General features: G+C 44.1%; 1 protein-coding gene across 2 annotated transcripts; it reads left to right on the plus strand.

Annotated features, from left to right (window-relative positions):
* The first annotated feature begins 2,124 nt into the window (after nt 1-2,124).
* Nucleotides 2,125-20,131, plus strand: mn1b (meningioma 1b). 2 transcript variants are annotated; one of them, XM_056376781.1, is made up of 3 exons: nt 2,125-6,792; nt 18,460-18,499; nt 18,550-20,131. In XM_056376781.1, the coding sequence occupies exons 1-3, from the start codon at nt 3,261-3,263 to the stop codon at nt 18,725-18,727; spliced, it is 3,750 nt and encodes a 1,249-aa protein (XP_056232756.1). In that variant the 5' UTR covers nt 2,125-3,260; the 3' UTR covers nt 18,728-20,131. The 2 variants fall into 2 exon arrangements, with proteins under 2 accessions (XP_056232756.1, XP_056232755.1); XM_056376780.1 differs by having other exon boundaries at nt 2,126-3,101; nt 3,211-6,792; nt 18,460-20,131.
* The last annotated feature ends 3,470 nt before the right edge of the window (nt 20,132-23,601 follow it).

Below are 23,601 nucleotides of genomic sequence, written 5' to 3' on the forward strand. Positions count from 1 at the left end.
AAGGATTAGCAGTAAATTATTCTATATGTATAATGTAAATATATATTAATTATATAAACCACAGTGTAATTTGTTTGCTTTATACTTATATTTGCATTTAAATTTAGTCTTTACAGTATATTACAGTATTATGTAAAACTATTTTCTGAGAGCTTCAGCATCAAAGTGGCCAATTATCTGCCACTCTCACTGACGCCAGCCGCTAGGTGGCACTGTGTCTGTTTGGTAAAAGTCCTCTTGGTTCTCCCCCCTCCCATCCCTCCACCCCACCTAAAGGTACAGAGCTGTCTGACAGCAAATTCTCTAAATGCCCACTGTCCACAATGTCGGAAAGATATAATATAGAGTTCTCCTTTCACCAAAGAAAACATCCATGGTGGTGAATGAAAGTACATTTTAATCCCACATGTTTCCTTTATTTCAAATAATTACACAGTTCTCTTAATCTTAGGAGGGAAAGACACCCCCTCGCATACACACACAATCCTGGATCCATTGTAGACTAAAGCACATTTGGAATATTTTTAAATTGGCTACATATCTCTGTCTCTTTTTTTAAAAAAAAAAGTGGTTATAAAATCCGCACAGGAAAATGAATATGAACTCGGCCATGTCAAAATTCACGAGAAGAGCAAGAGCCAAGGTATCCCAAAAAATCGCAAGGGATTAAATACATACACTTAAAGACCTACACACAAAGACAGTCTGATATGAGAGCTACAGACAATGTTAAAACGCATTCTGAATTACATAACGGCACATAAAACACATACCTATGAAAAAGTATAGGCTATCATAAAATTAAAATGTAACAAAAAGTGGGTTATTAGTCTTAATCGAATACAATTAGGACATTAATTAGTGTCATACACACAGTATTTAGGCTGACTTTGTTATATTGGAACCTTTGTGTCTCAAACTTACATAAACAGGAAAATAGGCTATTTTCTATTATTTCATGTCTAATCTTTGGTTACAGCTCCATTTAACCCTACACACATAATCTTGGCTAATATTACCCAGGCATACAGTTAATTAATTCATCAAGTTAATTATTCTAATTTGGCCGTGCAAAATGTTCTATTTTACAGACTATAATACTAAGAGAATGCTATTGATTATCGGAACCGAGGCTCAATATCATCCACATGATTTAGTTCAGATGGTCTTTTAAGGAGGATTTTTCCCTTTGGGACTTATAGGTTCACACTCAAAGACAGGGGCAGGTTTGATTGGTCACAGGGGTGTGATGACCACACTTTATGATATCAGTCTAATTTATACCTTCATCCCAGCATCAATATCAGCTTTAGATATATTTAGGCTACATTTCTGATAGGACAGGGAGTCGTTTCTCAGTCAGCACGTGCTATAGGCCAACCTAATGAGGCCAGGATGGGACGATTTCACTATTCGGCATTGATTGTGAGTGAGGTCTCACATTAAAAGCTGTGGCCTGTTCGTCCAAAAAAAAAAAACTGCTTACGCATGAGAACAAGTCTAACATCCGGCTCGTGACCTCAGCGTTGGTGAGTGACACCGATTCATCTGACGTGACTGTGTCCAAGTTATAAACACGAACAACTAGTTGATCATCTAGTCGTTCAAGCTTGTTAGTGATTTAACTATATGACGATATGTCTGTTTTCCATCGCATATTGCATTGTGTGTTGTTGAACACATGTTGCAATGGAGATGACACGGGTCCACTGAAGTTCTGGTCACTGCATGGATCAGTGCAAGGGCGAGAAAAAGTTTGTTCATATGTGAAGAGATCTAAACTACATGAAAAAAAACAAAGTGCAGAATTTCACTTGGAGCACTGTTCTAGAGGATATGAGAGTTGCAGGAGTGTTTCCTCACCAGGCGGTTGTAGACAAAAAAATCAGTGGTATAATGAACAAAGAGGTTAATGCGATCCCTCCGGAACAGAAATATTTTTATGTGCTAGACAGCATCCAGATCAAATCTGATGGCTGGTTTTATTGTGAAAATACTGCGCTATCTGTTTAGGTCAAAACATTACATTTTAAGTGAAATCCATTTTTATGATCTGATTTACACTGAAGCGTTTACAATCTCATTCAGTCTGCGGACCACCTTAAAAGCGTTTGTCCCGCCCTCGATGCTTTCTTTGGCGGCTCTGATTGGCTGAGGCCTCATGCATGGAAGTGGCTGCAGAAATGCAAAACTTGTTGCTGGCTCCTCTGGACGCGTTGATCTCACACAGCGCCAAGCGGCAGAGCGGAGTGTGAGTGTATCAGTGAATCGCTCAGACCACAGCAGACAAGACTCGGTAACAAAAAAAAACGGAGGGACGCACATTAGGAACGAGACGCGCTGGAAAGGACTTAACGGCACGGCGCTTCGCTGCAAGGCGCATGACCGGCAGCGGGTGAAGGATGCTGTCAAGCCGCTCCGTCGTGGTGGAGTGCGGGTAGTGCACGCCGCGCTGCTCCGGGTCCAGGTCGCGTAAACGGACGCTCCGGTTCTCCGGCGCCTGGGTTGGAGAACCGTGTTTGTGGACTTTTCCGTCACACTGGACTTCTAGCCTCACGCCTGCTCAGCAATTGCCGAGATTTTTGAGGGAGATCGGTGGGCAGTATATTTATTTAAAGAAAGATTTTTCCCCTCATAGCCACAGAGGTAGTTTGAACTACACGGCTCCAGTTGGACTTTTCCCCGTGTTTCCAGTATGGGACCTTCTACAAAAAGTCGCTCTGGGACATTTGACATTGGACTGGAATAATGAATTAGCTGACAGAAATTGTCATATTCCCTGTTCGATCGCTCCAGTTCTTCATCGCTCTCCTTTTTATTTTGTTAGCGAGATGTTTCGTGTCATGTTCGCCCTGAAGAAATGCGCACAGAAAAACTTTGGAATATGATAAATCGCTCCTGCAGCAAGTTAAATAGCACTGTTTTGTATTTGTCTGCTTAATCAAAGACAAAAAGAAGAGCAGTCAAGTGCACGCGCAAAATCCAGGACAGGGACACAGTTTACGTGCGTATTTGGACACAGTCTGTCCCCTCTCTCCTCCGCGTCCTTGGAGAAGTTGAAAAACAAAAACAATTGATCCACAACAATGAGAACTTATCCGGTGAGTTTCAGCATTTAAAGTAGATAGAGTAGTTTGTTCAGCAGTGTTATACAAACATTTGAATCGTTTCTTCTATATCCTTTTTTTTTCTTTTTGCTTTTGGGGACAGACGGAAAAACTGGCAAACTGGCCGTCATGTGGGATTGATTGCAAGGGAGTATGTTTGGGCTGGAGCAGTTTGGTTCTCAGATTAATAGCAGAAACCCTGGCCAGTCAGAGAGAAACATAAACCAACCTAGATTGAACATGGGCTCCCATTATAAAAGCCCAGGTTTTCATGCTGGAGGCCCGCCGGGAGCCGTGGAACCCGCCATGGGCCCTCTGAGCGAGCCGCAAATGCTCGGGCTCAATATGAACATGAACGGAGAGCAGTACGGGGGCTTTCACCCGCGGGGCCACTCGGACATGCATGCGGGCGGCGGACTTCAGCAGCAGCAGCAGCAAGGACCCATGCATGGATTTTTTAACAACCAGCAACCTCATCAAGGACACCCCCACGGCCATCAACCTCACCCCCACCAACATCACCCTCATTTCAGTGGGAATTTTGGCGGCCCGGAGCCAGGGTCATCATGCCTGCATGGTGGCAGGCTAATGGGCTACAACAACAATGGCATGGGACCACAGCAGGGCTTTGGAGAAGGATTTGATCCTCTCGCTGAGGGACAGGCAGGGGATGGCTTTCCCCAGCAGCAGCAGCAGCAGCAACAGCGGCCTGGTAACATGCCTGACTTTCAACATCACGGGCCTCCCAGTGGCAGCCACGCTGTCCCTGCCCCCTGTCTACCCCTTGACCAGTCGCCTAACAGAGCAGCATCCTTCCATGGCCTCCCGTCCTCTTCATCCTCCTCCTCTGAGTCTCATGGGCTGGAGCCTCGGCGGATGCCAAACCAGGGAGCTGTAGAGGGATTAGAGTATAACTTCCCCAGTGAGCCACCATCTGGACATTTTGATGTACCTGTTTTTTCCCCATCAGAATCAGAATCTCAGTTACCACATTTTGGGCCAGGAAGGCCAGTTCCCAGCGGAAATTTCCCAGGGAACCCTGGCATGCCACGGACACCAGGTATGCAGGGCATCTCTAAGGGACACCAGCCACCACCACAGCCCCAGCAGCCTCAGCATGGAGTGTTTTTTGAGCGGTTTGGAAATGGCCGGAAGGTGCCCGTGGGAATGGAGCCGGGGGTCAGTGCGAGGCATCCTCTCATGCAGCAGCAACAACAGGCTAGCTTGATAGCCAGACAGAACTCATGCCCCCCTGGCCTCCCCCGACCCCCTCAGGCTGAGCCCGGCTCTACTAACCCTAACATTCTGGACGGAGGGGTCATGATGCCTGGCCAACACAACCAGTTTGAATATCCCATTCACAGACTGGAAAATAGGGGTCTGCACCCCTATGGGGACCCCATGTTTAATATGCAACAGCCAGCTCCTCCTCCCTCTCAACAGCCCCCAAATCAGAGGCTGCAACACTTTGACTCTCCTTATATGAACATGGCGAAAAGGCCTAGATTTGACTTTCCTAATGCGCATGGGGGTGAAAGCTGGTGTGGTGGTATGGATAACCACCTCTCTCCCTCTGCCTACCCCGGCCTGCCTGGAGAGTTCACCCCACCTGTGAGTGAAGGTTTCCCACCAGGTCCCCTGCAGCATCCGGGGCCCGAGCAGCAGTCTCTGCAGCAGCGCCAGAACGCAGCAATGATGATAAAACAGATGGCCTCTCGCAACCAGCAGCAGAGGATGAGACAGCCCAGTCTGCAGCAGCTGGGTCACCACGGCGATGTACCTCCTGGCCCAATGGCTCACGGAGGCCCAGTCGGGAGCATGCCTCAGCCCAACTTTGACAGGGAGAATGGTGGCAGGATGCCCAACATTGATGGACAAAATCCTCATGTCACTCAGGAGAACTCCTGGTTCCAGGGGTCCCACCCACCGGGGGAGATGATGTCACGGCGTATGGGTGGAGCGGGTAATGAATCGGGGCCCCATGACATGGGGCTACAGCAGAACGGGGCTGGGATGATGTTTAGGCCGGGCATGGGCATGCAGGAGCCCATGAGAATACCAGGAGACGGGCATGTGCAGGCTCTCCACTCTCCGGGCATGCACTCACAGTTCAGCGGCAACATGGGCAACCTCTCACAAATGCAGTCTCCAGGAGCAGGAACAGGGCATCCGAATGCACCAGCAGAGAGGCGGCCAGCTGACTTCCCTGCACCTCCAATGGGAGCACAGCCAACGTTTCCCTATGGAGGGGCTAACCGTCAGGGGCCAGCCCACAGCGCTCCCCAGGGGGTGAGCACCTCACCGGGGAGCTACCCTCCTCAGTCTGAGTTCCCCTCAGGCCAGCGGTCGTCTGTTAGTAAGCTTGGAGCTCTGTCCCTCGGGAACTTCAGCAAAACCAGCACTAAAGACAGTGTTTTCGGCCAGAGCTGTCTGGCGGCCCTTTCCACGGCCTGCCAGAACATGATCGCTAGCCTAGGGGCCCCCAATCTTAACGTAACATTCAACAAGAAGAACCAAAATGAGGGCAAGCGAAAACTGAGTCAGACAGAGCAGGACATTAATAGCAGCACATCTAATGGGACTGGCAGTGCTGGTCCTGAATATTTTCAGAGCAGCACTTCCCAGAACAGCCAGATGCCTGGCACCGGGAATAGCAACTCTAAGCCTGCAAGTCAAAGCCAGACGGTGCAGGGGGAAGCCAGTGCCCTCTCCCCAAATTACAACATGGACGCTACCCCATGCAGTGAGGGGAAGGCAACAACAGGGAGTGGGAGAGGGAGAGGGAGGAGAAAAAGAGACAGTGGACATGTGAGCCCTGGAATTTTTTTTTCCTCTGACAATGGTAACCCTGTTGTAAGTCCAGGCCAGCAGACCCCCTCGGCTGGCGTTGGGGAGAGGGGTGGGGGCACGCCCCATGAGAAACACCTCCAATCACCCTCTTGGGGAAAAGGAGGCGACCTAATGTTGGGGGACCAGGCTGACCTGATGTCTTCTTTGGACAGTGGCATTCAAAGTGTCGCCAAGTCTGACAGTAGCTCACCACGAGTGGACTTTCCAGACGATGTCAGCACCCACTATGGCAACGAGGATGAGGTGTCCTCCAGCTCAGATGCAGGAGGGGCCTCAGCCACCAAGCCTAACCGCAGCCCTATGATCACCGGCTCACCCAAAATGCAGAGGAGTGACCATGGGCTGATAAATGGACAGAAGCCCCTAGGCATGGGCATTAACAATCATACTACCTCGACACCAGACAGCTACGGACTGAATGCTGGTGGGGGCACAGGGGCCAGTGGGGTGAGCCACCCGGGCACTCCTGGGGTGGAGCAGGTACGCACCCCATCCAGCACCTCCGGCCAGGAAGAAATCCATCCTCTGGAGATTCTGCAGGCCCAGATCCAGCTACAGCGGCAACAATTCAGCATCTCTGAGGACCAGCCCCTGGCCATGAAGAATGGCAAAAAGAATGGCGACTGTCCCTCTCAGAACGGAGACAATGAGCTGGCGAGCTGCAGCCCGGATGCTGGGAAGGGCTCAATGGGCACTATTGACCTTGACACCCTCATGGCAGAGCAGCACGCCACCTGGTACGTGCCCAGTGACAAGGCCATGATGGATGGGTCAGAGGATGACAAGGCCATGGGACCCTGGGAAAAAAATAAGAGCCAAAACAACAGTAAAGAAGGTAATCAACTAGTCTTCATTCTTTTGGTTCTATTCTAACTACTTCTCCTTTTGTCTTTCTCTCACCCTCTGTGTCTAAAACTCACTCTCTCACACATGCAACTCAGGCCACACCAACTGATCAGTGTTGCTCATAAAATTAGTATATTTTCATTCTTAAAATGCTATTTACTTTATCTGAAATGCAGCGTGACACCACAGACATAATATGTGAAATGCTTTGGTAACGCTGATAATAAAGGACCTTATGTCCACATCGTGCGGCCAGACAGCAGCCGCCTCTGTTAACTAGTCTCTAACGTCTCTTTGAATTTACAGATTTAGGATATAGGAAGATAATTAATTTAATTCAAGGCTTTATTAAGAAAAAAAGACTGATGTGGTATTTCTTTCTTGTTAAATTGAGTCCGTACTGAGGAATGTAAAGAATGATTATCAGAGCGGTTTTAAATGCCATCTGACTGAACACAGGAAACCTTGTACCTTCTCTACAACGTATTTTTTTTATAGGTTTCTTCATTGTAGAGGCACTTCAAAAGAACAGCTCAAGAAAAGTAAACATTTCCTGTGGTTCTTTATCTCGGTTTTCAGGGTGAACAACTACATTGAGAAGATTAATAGCTTTTTGAGGATATGCGTTTGCGCAGCGGGGTTTCCCTCGCCTTGTTACGTGTTTGTTTTTGTTATTACCATGGGATAATAGTGGATTGATTTTAGATTGGCAGGGCAGGATTTCAAGGATTAAATATCATGGTGACATTATACAGCCTTTCACTTTTCGATTTATTTTCTGTAGGAAACTGTGGATTTATAAAACTTTTAATACCATTTAGTATTTAGTTTAAAAATGTGGTTTGTCTATTGTTAAACCATTTGTGAATATTTATTTTCACTTTGAAATGATTTATTATTTTTATTATCTAACCCAGTCAGAGTAAAATATTTTTGGAATTAAAGCGAGAGTCTCTTACAAACACAGGTTTAATAAAGGGAAATGTTAAATCTTCTGGCCTAAAGGCATAGAGGCAGATTTTCTTCTAGACGGAGAGATATTGTTACGATCTGCAAATGTAGCTTCATACAAGCAGTTTTATCTCAATGTTTTTATGGTGGCTGTAAATCAAAATGCAGATAACTAATTTTACTGTAACGTTGTTCAGCTGCGGATTAGTTTTTCCTTATATTACTTCTCCTTCCTTCCTCTTCTTCTTCTTCTTCTTATAATAATAATAATTACAATAATGATAAATAATGATAATAATGTTTTATTCATTTTATTATTGCTTCATTATTATATTATTTTAATAATACTTTGTATGCAGCAATTATAATAGAAAACGAGTCGTTTGCATTATTATGCATTATAATTGCAGAATCAGTGTAGTCGTAAGCTGTGTATCAGAATATGTCAGTTTTATATTTATTTTGTCGTTTTTTCCCTCTTGTGTTTCTTGTCTTCTTTTTTCCGTTGGCTTTATTCAAATCATTTCAAACCAAACCAAGACAGAGATGTCTGACGTGGCTACATAAAAAAATTTGAAAGAGCGACCCACTGTAAAGGTTAAGATACCAAAAGGCCTGTGGATGTATGGATGTATAATAATGTTTGTGTGTGTATATATATATATACATATATATATTTACATACGTATATATACATATGTATATATACATACGTATATATATATATATATATATATATATATATATATATATATTTGTGGAAAGCGCTCAGCGCGTTTGGAGCGCCTCTTTGTTCTGATCAGTGCGGGTGCAGAGAGGGGCGGGGGCGCGCACCGCGCCGAGTCTGGACTCCAGGCGCATTGTTTATATGAGACTGAGCACAGGGTGTCGGGTGGTAGCACTAAAAACTATGACATGAAGGAACACTGTGAATGACCAGTTCGGCTGATGCGGTAAGCTAATATCATTGGTCACTCTCATTATAAATGAAGAGAAAAATAACAGGCAATGAAGATATTAATTTGAGGCAGAATGATCAAACTATAGCACATCCCTCCATCCAGCTATTTGATTTCTATTTGATTGCTCTCAACTGGTCCTTTCAGCTAATTTAACTGACAAAATGACAAGGTCATTGAACATTGTGGCTTTTTTTGTCCCCATGATTTCCTCCGTTGTCATTTTCAAAGGAGGTAACTGGGTTCTGTTAATTTATAAAAATAAGAATCTGAACAAAACAACAAAAAACAGAGCTGTGGGGGTTTGTTGAAAAGAAAAAACTCCCTGATGCCAGGGAGTGATGATCATTACTTTTGATAATGATTAATGAGTATTCTTTTGAGTAGGAAACCCAGCACTGATAAGCAGTCAGCCACACTCACCCTGTTGCATTCACTGTCTTCATTTCTCTGGGGCTGATAGCACATTTAACATCACAAATTCACAAAAACAGCAGAATAGTCTATTTTCTGCTCTCTTTTCCCCTCCTCTCCTCACTCCTTCTCTCTCCTCTCCTCTCCTCCCTCTCTTCTCCTCTCCTCTCCTCTCCTCTCCTCTCCTATCCTCTCCTCTCCTCTCCTCTCCTCTCCTCTCTCAGCCCTCCCTGCATGGACAGCAGGCATGCAGCTCTGGAGCGATCGATAGCTAGTTAGCACAAATCACGGCTCCTGACAGTTTCTCATTTGAGTGCTTCAGACAGCAAAGATGAAAAAAGGGTGGAGGTGTATTTGGGAGGGGAGGGGGATTTTGAGATTGAATTTGATGCTTAGGCTACACAGAAGGGAGCAAAATAACATAATAATTTAAGATACCCTAAGTCATAGTAGTTCCATAAGAGCCAACATCCCACTGGCTTTTCACACTGCAAAAAATATCCACCTTAACCAGTTAGTCTGGTTTTCAGTCTTCAATCTTCTGCCATTGGGGAGCTCGTGTCAGTGAGACTAATTTAAAATAAACCGGGCCAATCCATTAGTTCATTAACACTAAATGTAACTTGGTCAAGAAAATTCTTTAAAGACGATTATTTACATTAGGTTAAAGTGAGTTTATGTAATTCCAACGACAGTGGAAATAATTTTCCCTCTTATGAGTTTAAATAACATTTTAATCATCAGCACGATATGACATAACCTGTTAAGATAGTTTTTACTGTTTAACTGTTACAGAAGTCTAAAGTACAGGCTGAGAAGTGAAGTGTGTCTTCTGAGGTGGCAGATATAATATATTTTTTTTCTCCCAGGTGAAACGGTTTTCTACCCGTCAACTTCCAAAAACTGCTCTTGTCAAAGCCATTTCGTTTACATATACAGCAGATGCCTTATTTTGCTCTCTCAGGAGTGTTGTTGAATTATGCATAAATTATTTTCATTCTTACACAATAAGCACTATATCAGGTTACTCAGTTCAATATTGATATACAGTAATTAATACATAGCTTTACACACAAATATCTTATTTTAAATAGCTAATTAAAAATGAAAATGTAATTGTAAATGCATTTACATTTAATTTATTGAGATTATAAGCAGAACTGAGTGCTTTCTCGTTTTAATTTACAGACAAATTGAATTTAGTTGTCAGGCATTCAACTTTATGTGCGGTTATCAGATTCTGGTTAGAGTTGAAGTTTTGTCCTGAGATATTAATACATGATACGTATTTGTTTTGTTTTTTGTTTTTTTTCCTTTTTATTTATTAATTTATTTTTTAGTTTAGTCAGTGTTTCAGTCGCTCAGTGCAGCTCCACCAAAAAACACTGTGAAACTTCAGAGGGACCCCAGATCATTTTGGTGCCAGGTGTGTTTGTATTAGCGCTGGAGAGCAGGAGAAACTACAGGAGCCACTAATCTTGCTATGATATGAGTAAGACACAGGGCAGAAATTCAACACTGTGTTTGCTGCAACCTTCCTCTGAGTGTTTGAACGTGCGGACAAATAAAAGTTAAATTGTGCCTATTTCTGGGGGAGCTGCACTCACAAAGTGCTGCTGCGTGTTCACCCAGTGCATCCCAGCTCACCCTCTCTGTGGTCCCTGTGTGCCTGTTTAAAGTGAGCCGTGCTGCACTAATGGCCCCCTTCGGACCCCATATTTGGCCTGCTCGCTCTGTGACAGCACGTAGCTTAAGTTTTTCCACTAAGGCGCAGTTATACCTGCCGCTGTAAGCTCACACCCTGCAGATCTTTGAGTGCCACACGACGTCTTCCGCTCACAAGGAGTTGAGTTGCACACGAGCAACTTCACTTGCACGGTGTCAGTTAATATTATTTCCCCTTTTTTAAAAAAAAATTATTTTACGCTCTTCCTCTTCCGTTCCCTTCTGTATATCTTAGCCAGAAGCTGACCGTTCATTTGGAAACTCATGTATAGTCTTGATAACAGGCCACCAGCAGGCGTAGGAAGTGATTCAGTTATTTTTATTTTTACTTTTCACAGTTTTTGCCACATACACTTGAGTGACTTTCTTTCTTTATCAGCACACTTAAAACACTTCACAGTTGACCCCGAGGAACAGTTTCACTCTTCACTCTCAATAATCAGTCCTTAAACAGCTCTAATAATGATCAAATCTCTGTCGCTCTGACTTTGACAGGTTTGAAAAGAAGGAACTTGCATCTTATCACACCTACTAGAAAGCACTTAAATCCACAGAAAGAGCCGTATTGATATTCTACCATGGAGAACAATCCTGTGAGACTACCTGGCTTTGACATTTCAGAGCGACAACAACCCCACAAATCACACCAGTAATTTCTATTTCCTTTTCCTAAAAAAAGAAGAAAGTGACTGGCACATGCTTGAATGTGAGAAAAAAAACAAAAAAACAGCTCGAGGCCGTCTGTGTTCTTTACCTGTCATTGCAAGGTGTTTCATATTGACTTTTTCAACAACACACATCTACCAAGCCTCCCACGTACTCCTGGACTGCAGTAATGATAATCATTATGATAATCATAGCAATTAGCCTTGGTAATATTGTTTCCAAAAGTCATAATTCATCCTCACGCAACTCCTGTAAGTTGACTTGGTTATTGACAGGTTCATCGGGGCTGCAAACAACTGCTAGTTTATGTCTGTACGTGCTGATTTCAGCAACATAAATACTTAACTGCAGTGACAAAGCAACATCTTAGAGACTCCCTATAATGGGGATGGAGAAAATAACACTATTTCTACTGTTATCATGTTATATTTTTCTTCTTGCTGTATGTTTGGGATTGTACGCATCTATGTGTGTGTGTGTGTGTGTGCGTGTGCTGGTATGCACGTGAGTATGTGACGAAGGGCAGGTTTGTAGACACTGCAACTTGATAGTGTGGATTTGTCAGCTGTAGACATAAAGTTTGATTTATTTAGACTCGGTGTCAGGCTCTCTCGGCTTCAGCCTCCCGATCTCAGGTGTCTCGCTCGGTGGAACACGCTCGCTTAATTCTAATGTGTTGAAAATATTTAAGAGTATTTACTTGACTTGTAAATAGTGAAGGACTGAAAAATGCCTATCACGCATTTAAAGTGACAGTGTTTGTGCGTGCATGTTTGTTTATGTGCTCGGTGTGTGTGTGTGTGTGCGCCATGTTCCTGGGTTTTTTGCAAGACATTGAGCAGTACTGACAGTCAAAGGAAGCCTATTAAAGAAGTGTGCTTGTGACTGATGAAGAGAGAAACAGATGAACAAAGGTGTCAGGCCTTTTGCTTTGCTGGATTTTCAACTCTTCAAAATAGCAACTCATCCGGTGTTTTGTTTTCCCTGGGGAAGGGTGTTAGAATAAAATAAAACTTGTCTCAGCATGTGGTAAATATTCTCTTTGGATGCAGCAGAGAATGGGAAGCTGAATTTATCCGGGAGATGCACAGACTGAGGAGTTCCAAACCTTCGATTGTGGATGTATGATGTGACATGCCTCCAAATGTCCAGTGTTTGGTTGAGTGCCTGCGAGAGCGGTCCAAACAAGAAAAAAAAGAAAAGAAAAAAAAAGCAGTTGGATACAAAGCTCCTGAAAGGTGTCCTGGGTTCATATGTTACCCATGATACAAGCAATTTTAAAAGGTGTGTGTGTGTGTGTGTGTGTGTGTGTGTGTGTGTGTGTGTGTGTGTGTGTGTGTGTTGTGTGTGTGTGTGTGTGTGTGTGCGTGCACCCGTTTTCAGAGGTGCAGATGTTGTCACGCTGCCAGCAGCAGTTATGTTATTTGCCATACAGGTAGTCATCAGGCGCCTTTAATTTGTATTGAGGAATTGACAAATGAGTTATGACACTGGAGCTGTTTCTCCTGGGAGACAGAAGTACAGACTGATGGAGTGAAAGAGAAAGTAACAGAGATGGAGAGAATTTTTTTTTTATTATTTTTTATTTTTCTTGCAGAGAACATCTGTAGTTTCTCACATGAGGCGAGTGGCTGGGTAATAGCTACCATTTGCATTTATGGAAGAGAAAATAATTCAATTCAAAACATTTTCTCCATCACTTTCATGCTCCATGACTATTGTGTATTCTTGTCTGTATCTAGAAATTTCGGAAACATATTTATCCAGATATTAGATATAGATAGATATTTAACTATATCTCTTTAAAATATGTCCCTTCTTAATAACGTAACCTGTTAACACATTTAGGCAAAAGACCCAATACACAATATCACTTTTAAGTATATTTAATTACATCAATTAAAATGATCTGTTTACACTCTTCAGTTCATAATTACACACACACACTATCATTTTTATTCGAAATAAAAGTCTCTGTCATGCAGGTGCGTCTAATCTCAAAATGTTCTCACGTGTAGTTGACCTTTTCCAAAAAGGTGGAGACAGAAAACAAAGTGTGCAGCTCTGTGTTGAAACAAAATAGAGACAGCGAAGTAGATCAATATGTCACTGACTTGGATGACATGCTGGACAGGTCCTGGACATGGTTGTGAGTTATGAAGGAGGCACTAAATCACTTCCCATGTTCTGATTTGTGTCTGGTTTCCTAAGCACTTCTTGTGGCCAGAGGGTGTGTGTGTGTGTGTGTGTGTGTGTGTGTGTGTGTGTGTGTGTGTGTGTGTGTGTGTGTGTGTGTGTGTGTGTGTGTGTGTGTGTGTGTGTGTGTGTGTTGTGTGTGTGTGTGTGTGTGTGTGTGTGTGTGTGTGTGTGTGTGTGTGTGTGTGTGTGTTGTGGGTATGAGTTTGAGGCGATGGGAATGGGTGTGTTGCTGGAGAAAAGGTAACAAACGCTGGGGGCAATGCCTGCCTGGGCAAGTTTCTCTTTTTTTTTCTTCCTCTTTATATTGCAGGCCAGAGAACAGAGAGGAAATTCAAACCAAAATAACCCCTGTGCCCTTGCCTGAGAAATGTGCCCCCCGCTCTCTCCAGATATGCTCCCTGCACTGAGGGAAAGGTCACACTGCACCACTTGGGTGGAGTTGGGGAGGGGGTTGTAGAGAGCCTTACATGCCCCTCACTCACCCTGGGGCACAGGATACCTGGGCTAATACCTCTGTTAGCCCCTTTCTACTTTACATTAAGACTTTCCTGTTGAAGGATATTATCTGATTTTGATTTAATTACCTCTGATCATTTTTTGGCACCGAACTGCATGTCCCGTCATCTCTGACACTGTGGGGAGACATCTTAGGGAGAACCTTAAGGTGTTATATTTCAGCCGGACAGAAACATTTTCCTCAGTGCCGTGTCCCTCCTGGTTAAAATCAGACCTTTTCTCGCCCTCTTTTTTTTTTTCAAATCAGACTTTTTCTCTGTGGATTGTGACGGCTGTTTTGTGCTGACAAAGACAGAGTCCTCACACAAGCCCATAGTGGTAGTTGTTATGCTAAAGGAATCTGACCTGATGTCACACACTGTCATAGGAGCGGAGGCCTTTGGGTGTTTTTGTCAGTGAGCGGAGCATTCTGATTGGGCTGGTTTGTGTTCAGAGAGGATGGGGTCACGCCCTCGGGAGCACGAGGTTAAAGGTGAAGTGTCGTCATGGAAGTATAGAGCTTGGGATAGAAAGGGCAGAGGCCTGCCGCATGGGATTGTGGGGCCTGGGAAATCAATGTGACGGGGCTGAGGAACTTGCACCAGAAAGAAGCTTTGTGGATTCAGACCTTCTCACGCGCACTTTATTCTCTGTCATTAAAGAAAAACATTTCATTCACTTCCTTTTCTGCTCCACTTATTTCACAAGTACACACAACATCTGTTTCAGCTTCTAAGGTTACTGTCATTATTTTTAGCTGTGACAAAACTAACTGTGCTGCGTCTTTTTAAGATTAATTGAGAAAAATAATTACAAGCTGTAACGCGTATTATTAAATTACTAGACAATACAGTCTCCGAGCAGCCATTGTTTACCTCCCTGCATTGCTCCTAGTGTGTCGAGAGTGTGTGTGTGTGTGTGTGGTATGACATGTAAACCCGTGTCAGGCCGTCAGCTCCCAGACACATTGGTGTCAACCAGACAACCAGAGCTGTGCGCTGTGCTCCCTGCCTTCATGGCATTCGAAGCTCTACTCATCTCTGTAAATCGTCTCTGGCTGTGTCTGTGAGACAGCTCCCAAACCCTGCTGCTATGTGTTTGTGTGTGTTTGTGTTTGTGTTTGTGTGTGTGTGTGTGTGTGTGTGTGTGTGTGTGTGTGTGTGTGTGTGTGTGTGTGTGTGTGTGTGTGTGTGTGTGTGTGTGTGTGTGTGTGTGTGTGTGTGTGTGTGTGTGAGAATCATCACCAGACACTAAATAACAAAGTACAGCACTTGGGGCGAGAGATATAGCGATATAAGTGCATCGCATTAAATTCAGTATTTACTTACCACATCACTGTGGTAATCTTTTCTGGCTGTAATGTGGTTAAGGATATTTAGGTGTATTTGTGGCTCAGCGCAGCTGCTTATGCTGTTACTGTTCCCTTTTTATTAGGTATTTTCCCCCTCGCTTGTTGATGCTAAGCACTTGTTCCCCTCAGATGAATAGGCTATTATTGAGATATTACCGTGGATATGAATTCTACGTTAGTCAATGAACAGCCATAACAAGATAGATCTTATTGAAAAAAAAAAAAAAGATTTCCCTGCTTGTAAAATGTCATGGTGATTTGGGATTTAGACTTGTGTGATGTAGAATTTCACACTGCCGTTTCCACTTTTGAACGAATACGCCGCCATGGATAATGCTTACAATTTAAGTGTAGTGTCTTGATTTTTCCATAAAAATCACATCCCCTGAATCCCCCTTGGCTACCCTGTAATAGTGGGTGATATTTTAATCCTGTGGTGGTCAAGTGTTTGGCTTATTTTACAAGTAGAGGATTTTGTATATGCTGTTAATTGAAAAGTGTGCTGTAAAAAATAGCTCACTCAGAAGGATGCAAGTCTTTGACTTGAAGAGATAATTGACAAATTAATAACAAAAAAAAATCTGTTGACATAATTTAACAAATTGTGTTTTTGGTGCCTAAAAAGATTTTTTTAATATGATCTTATACCTGAACATGAATGTTAAGATTATACAAGTGATAAATCTGAGTGTGTGTATGTTGTCATGTTTGTAATTTGAGCTCTGTTTTCCCCTCTTTTCCTTGCATTGAAGCCGAGTGATGTGTCTAGCTGGGATTGTGTGTGTGCGTTTCAGCATGCACGTTCATATGTGTGTGTGTGTGTGTGTGTGTGTGTGTGTGTTGTGTGTGTGTGTGTGTGCGGAGCAGCAGCTGAGGGCTGGTGTGGGCATAGCAGCGGCAGCGGCGGCAGTGGTTGGCGTGTTGTGTGTTTTTGGCTGTGCGTGTTGTCAGTTTGCTGTGTGTCAGCAGTGAGCCAGGGGAACGCTTGGCTGCCTATTCAGGCCGGTGCGGACCCTGCTGTGCCCAGCTAGCATGAGCTGCTGGCGGGTGCTGGAGGGCATAGTGCAGGGAAGAGGGAGTGTGAGTGGGTTGGGGTGGGGGGATGATACTGGCAGGGGGCGGGGATCCGCCATGCTGAGGTGTATGACTGGACCCTCTGGCAAATGTTAGATCTCCTCACCGCCACCACCAACACAGCTTTAAATCCCCCCTCCGCACCCTCAGCCCCCACTTTCACCATGTCTCTAGTCCTTGGGAGGGAGATGGAGAGAGAGAGAGACAGAGAGAGAGACAGAGAGAGAGAGGGAGAAATTTGCAGAGAGCGACAGTGAGAGAGACAAACGAAACGGGGAACAACGGGAGGCTTGGCTGCCTGACCTTTTACCAAATCCCCCCACTTTTCCATTCCAGTGGTTGCAGCCCAGACAGGCTGGGGGGCAAGCCTGCCTCACTGCCTGCATGTCTGCCTGCCTGCTTCTCTTGGTTGTCCTAGCTGCCTGGCTTGGCCTGGCCTGGGCTGGCCTTATCTTCTCTGGCTGCGTTTTGTTAACACTGTGTCACTGCTGCCTCAGGGTTTGTGAAAGCAGAGAGGGAGGGAGATGAAAACAGTAAGCAAAGCAAAATAAAAACTGTTTAAGTAGCAGAGAAAGATGAGCTAAAAGGGGGAAATACAGCTGTGGATGATATGCAGGTTGGCGCGGCGCTTCTCTTTTCTCTTAGGTGAGCAGCAGACTGACTGGAGTGTTGTGATCTGCAGCCTCTGTGCCCAGACTGTGTCGTCTATCACAGCCTCTCCCTTCTCTGACACATGTAACTCAGCTTGTCAGAGCTGTTTTCTACCTGTCTCTACACTCAGACACCTAGTTGTCCCTGCACCTTGAAGCTCTGTGTCTTTGTGCAGCACACTGATCTGTTTCAACCATCCACATGGAGCAAGGCAGTGGTATGTTCTGTGTGGTGGGGAGATGGGAGAATAATCGGACTGATTTTAGTGAGGGATCCGTAACATCATCACACATATTTCCTCTGTGCTCTGGGCTAGCTTGGAGGCAATACCCAAAGCTCACAATGCAACACTAGTGTCATAACACGTAGCCCTTCCATTACCTCTTCTGCAGTGCCACTCTATTCTCCTATCTTATTTTGTGTGTCTTTTAAAAACTTTTCTTCATTTCTGTCCTCCTCTCCCTCACCATGCTGCAGTCTGAAGCTCAGCAGATGAAGTGTGACACTGCGCTTTTATGTATAGTTTAGCCAAGCACTTCCTGTCCTCGTCAATCTTCCCCTTGACTAATTTTTTCGTTACACGGCACAAAGTGATTTTTCTCCATATGTGAAGCATGCATCTCAGGCGTCAGCATTAACTCTTTCATGTGACGTATAATCAACCTGCATATGGATTTTCTGGAAGCGTGGTGCAACCATTTAAAATGAGGCTGCACATCTTGGTGACACAGGGTTGATACCGTGGCATATCCATTATACCAGTAAATTGGGTCAAGCAGGGTTAAAGGGCAGTTTTCTCAGCGCCCTTTGACCCTGTGACCGGAGGTCATGCAGGAGTGCTCCAGATTTACACGCCTGACCAAGAGCAAATGAGTGTGTGTATATTTATGTGTGTTTCCACATGTGTATATCAGGCATGAGGAGGTGGAGTGTGAGGAGAGGAAGCTTTGCTTACAGCCTCCTTTTCAGGTTGTATTGATGGGGGGGGGTGGAATAGTGTTGAATTAATTTCACAGTGCAGATTTAGAGTGGGATGTGAAAATGACACTGGTTTAATTAAAAGTGTGTATTTTAAATGGTTCATCTGTATCAGAGAATGCCAGTTGCTTGAAGTTGTTTTTCATTTTTGCACAGTCTTAATTAACCTTTTCCTCTCTGTGCTTGTCTGCAGAATCTGAGCTGTCCCAGAGTAAGGCTGGAGCTGGGGCCCCGGGGCCGGAGGAGGAGGAGGAGGAGGAGGAGGAGGTGGAGGTGGAGGAGGAGGTGGAGGTGGAGGTGGAGGTGGGAGCAGTGGAGGGAACCACCTGCAGTGCCTGTCTGTCCACTGCACAGATGAGCTGGGGGACAGTAAGGGCAGAGGGGGGCCCGTCTCGTCCTGGCGCTCTCTCCACTCTGATATCTCCAACCGTTTTGGGACATTCGTGGCGGCACTGACTTGAACAAAAAAGCAGGCCCAGCAGGAAGAAGGACAGAAGATTACAAAATAAGAGGAAGGAAAGATTAAGAGACAAATAATGATGATGAGGATGATGACGATAAGGTGTCGATAAAGGCTACTGCGAGCAGCTCTTGCCTGTTCAGGGAGAGAAAGACATTTACACTCATAAATGCAAACATGAAAACAGACACACATACACACACATGCACACACAAACACACACACACACACACACACACACACACGCTCACACACACACACACACACACACACACACACACACGCACCTGTACACATATACACATGCAAATACCATGTTTTTTCTGATACATGCAGTCACACTTTAGGACGCTCTCTCACATACTGCTGGACAATACAGCTGGGGCTCTACTCAACGATGCCCGAATCTGGAAAACCTCAAATCAATATTTTTTTTTAATTTTATTTTCTTTGTTGAAGAAAAATAAAGAAATGTCAAAGGAGGAGAATACAAACCCAGAAGAAGCAGAAGAAGAGATATTCAGTTGTCATTGGTTGTGATTGTATATCAGTGTTGAGTCTTGACCATGGTCTCATAACCTTTACTCTATTGCCAGCTTTCACCTCAGTTATGCTCAAATACAGCTCTAATGTGTCATTAACCTTCCAGTCGAGGCAACTCTACTGTTTGTTGCCCTAAATTTACCTAAAGTACAGAAGTAGGGATACCCCCCCACCCCCCCCACCCCCCACACACACACTCAAACGAGGCCTGTACTGCTGAGCACAGAGAAGCAGAACTAGAGGAAGATGGGAAGAAGGGTGATTATGCATGAATGTAACCAACAATGTTTTGTGAACATGACTTTTTCCCAATTTTAACCTTTATCATTTGCTGCTCTTAATCATTTAAGATTTGTTGTAATTCTCTCCTCTTTATATTGGCAAGAATATTCTTCTCTTCTCTTCTCTTCTCTTCTCTTCTCTTCTCTTCTCTTCTCTTCTCTTCTCTTCTCTTCTCTTCTCTTCTCTTCTCTTCTCTTCTCTTCTCTTCTCTTCTGCTACCGACCTTATGACCTCAACCGCTTATATACAATTCATCCAATGGGAACTGAAAACGGAGGTCAATGGATTGTTTAATAAGGGAATTGAAAAAAAAGACTATTGGTATTGCACATGTATAATAAGAGAAAATTTGCTGTGTGTTAGGCAATCTTGTAATCTTTAAATAAAGCTTCTGTTGAATTTGAATTTCTGAAACAATAGATGGAGGACTGTGACGGCAATTTACGAACTGATTTTTGTTTTTTTTGTTTTCTTTTTTTAATAATATGTAAAGTGCAGTCGTCTGTTTTCCTGCATATTGTATATATCTGTATATGTTTTATTGAGTAACTAAATAACAATAAATATGACGTTAAAGGTGGCTTTTGTGTTTACTTTGGTAGTTGGCTTTATTCTATATAGTACTCCAAGAAATTGTCAAGCAAGGCAGACATGAAATCAAAAATGACTGTGTAGTTTAGTATTTCGTGCCGAGTATAAGACACTTAAATATTTTCTATTCAAAGAATATTCACCTCTGTAGAATACTTTGTACCCCGAGGATCACTGGTGAATTACAGAGGTGACTGTATATTCCAAGTGACAGATATGACAGGGATGTTGTGAACTGATGCACACTACCTGACAAGCGTGCAGGAACCTGCGCCATATTAAAGCCAGAAGCAGCAGCATCAGGAATACTAGAAAATGTGGTTTCCTGGTAGATTAGGAAGAAGAAGACGATTAATTCCGTGTTCCACCTGCTCACAACCTGTGTCGCGTGTTATGTGCCCATCATGTCTGAATGTTTGCTTCAGTCCAGGCCTCTCCTTCTTCACTTCAAAATATTGATTATATATACAATATATATATATATTATTGGTCCAAGTATACAACCAAAATGAAAAGTCAAATCTTTATCTTTTCTGCAAATATTTGGCAATTTTTATAACAGGCTTTTTAAGACTCCTCTAACTTTTCTGTTTTCATCATCATCTCTGTTGTTTTTGGCTGCCCAGCACCATCTTGCGACCTCCTTTTCCTGCAGTCCCATGCACACACACAAACAGGCACACGCATACACACACATCTCCCGCTTCCCACTCCCCAGGCTCTCTTTGGCTCACCTGCTCTTTATTGGCCATCTGCATGGATGCTTAATGCTAATCAATAACTCCCCTGTGTGCCAACTCGAGGTGGAGACGTCAATGCTACCTAACAGGGCTAGTGATCAACCTGCATCACTGCTGTCTAGGATATGTACATGCACACACACACACACACGCACACACACACACACACACACCACACACACACACACACACACACACACACACACACACACTGGAGCTCCCTGCAGGACCCTGTCTGTGTTATTCAGGTGTATTTGTGCTTGCCGCTGTAGTGTTCGCCTGCTGTGTAGGATTGCAGAGCCTGTTGTGAATGTGATGCACAGAGAGGTGCACCGTTAGCAAACAGCAGAGACTGTCATGTCACCAGGGAGGGCCTGTTTAGGGAGGGAGAATGGGGGAGAAAGTGGGAGACGGCTGGGGAATAAATGCTGATTACACTGCTCACTGTGAAAGTGAAGCTGGAGATCCTCTGTTAGGTTTAGTTACTGGATGAGGAAAACATTGCATGGAAAACATTGCATGAATGTGTGTCAGTATGTTGATTAGATATTTTAACCACTTAATCCTTGGTCAGAATTACACACAGCAATTAGATCTGTCATCTTTCTATTGTTCACAGAGGATATATTGTACAAAAGAACAACAAGTTCAGAGTCATTAATGGCACTGGTTTGACTAGTATTTAGGGACTGGCTAGTATATATTTGATAGATCAAAGCTTTGTCTTTTGTCAGGGCTGGGTCAGGTTTACGGATCAGAAAGGGTTCAAGTGCTTCCCTTTTGTTGACTAATTCTCAAGCTGAGCTTTGTGCTTTGTATTTGCTCATACCAAGGTGCTTAATTTCCTTAAACACTCACCACAGTCTGTGTATGGCATGATATTCCTGTAGTGACACACTACCTGCCTGTCTGGTTTGGCTGACCTCTTTTACAGCAGGACAAGAGCTTGTGCTGACAGGTTTCTGATGCTCACAGACAGTTTGTGAATACCAGGTTATTGTTATGTACTGTACGTGAGGCTCTGGTGACTAGTTTTGCTTTCTTGGGGCTCAAACGGCCGAATGAATTAAAGTCTTAAATGACATGCTGTGCAATTTACTGTCTCAGGCTACGATCACACTAATATGTTTCCATTTTAAAACAGCGTTTTAAAACGAAACGGACCTCTGTCAGGACAAGCGTTTTAGCTCTGTATCAGAAATAATCTCCATCTGTATTAACACCCCTGAAAATGCATATCACATGACCTTTCATGTACACTGGGCATGTGCATGCTGGTGTAAACAGGAAGCAGATCGACTGCAGTTCATTGCTCAAGCTGCAGAAAATGCTGCGAACAAGAAACATCAATGGCGGAAAGTAAGACTACAGATTTCTTTGCTTTAGAGATGGAACTGTTACTGAAAGTAACACAAGGATAAGGCTGTCATGGCAACAAAAACAGATTGGGAGAAGGATACGTCGTGACTGATGAGATTTAATCAGGAAGTGAACGTGGGTGTCTGCATCATCGTTTCCAGAAGTCTTAGTTTCTCTGTCCAAATTAAAACTCAACCCTGGAGTTTTCAAAATAAAATGGGACCAGCAGCGTTTCCAAAAGTCTCCATTTTAGGGGCTCGAAGACTCCAGAGTATTTGTGTGGATGTAGCCTCAGTAAGAATTTGTTGCTGTCATGGATTATTTTAGATCCAAACTAGCGTATTCATTTTCTGGTGTGCGTCATAAAATAAGAGTTACAGATGTTTTCCCGAACATGTCTGCTACCTAACCGCATGCCATGCGAGACACAGTGACAAAGAGTCCTGGTGATATTGGCCCTGGTCAAGATGTATGGTGCTGGACCTTTTCCTTCAATGGGCTCCTCTGCGTGGCAGCCATGTTGGGAAGGAGACTACTGTGTGGTCGCCTGAGAACTTGTGTGTTTCCCAGCCAACGCGCATCTAAAGAATAACAATTTCACTAGCCATGAAGACCATCCATGGAGCCATGGGGGCCGTGGCCAGAAAGCTCGGCCAAACACTCTCCTCTCATGCAGCTTTCTATGTACTCCTATAAATACATCTCCTATTTGTATAGAGGCGATATGCATCTTTGGGAAAATACCACAATGTTGACATAAGAGCACCCTCTATACCCTCCCCTCCCCCTTACTGCCCCCTCCCCACTCTCTCCAAACTCTTTCTACCCCTTGCTGAACCTTTCAGTGCCTGAGAGAGAGAGAGACAGAGAGAAAGAGAAAGAGAGAGAGAGGGAGAAGGAAAGAGAAATGGAGGGAGACTGGGAGTAAAAGAAGTGTCTCTTAGAGGCCTCCACGGTCTTTAAGCCACTATGGTATCCACCAGAGCCCTCACATACACTCGGCCTCTAAAGGGCTTTTGTCCTGTAAAGAGGGGGTTTGGCTAAATTGGGGGTGCTTGTGGATTGGCGGGTGGGATTGGGCTTGGTGTAGTATATTTGGCTCCCACGTCTCCATCACTAGAATGGTGAACTTTTTTTTTTTTTTTTTTTTTTTTGAGTTAGCGGACTGAGAGGTGGGGTGTAGAGGGGCAAAAGGGGCTCTGGTTTTTTTTTGGGGGGGGGGGGGGGGTTTGGAAATCTTCCAAACAGTGCCTTTTTGCTTTCAAAGAAAGCTCCACTTGTGTAAATGTGCTCTTTGTCCCTTGGCCTATTGTTTGAATAGCATTGTGGACTTTTTGTGGGAAGCTCACAGGGGCCTGGG

Source organism: Seriola aureovittata, chromosome 5 (assembly GCF_021018895.1).
Source record: "Seriola aureovittata isolate HTS-2021-v1 ecotype China chromosome 5, ASM2101889v1, whole genome shotgun sequence".
NCBI classification, from domain to species: domain Eukaryota; kingdom Metazoa; phylum Chordata; class Actinopteri; order Carangiformes; family Carangidae; genus Seriola; species Seriola aureovittata.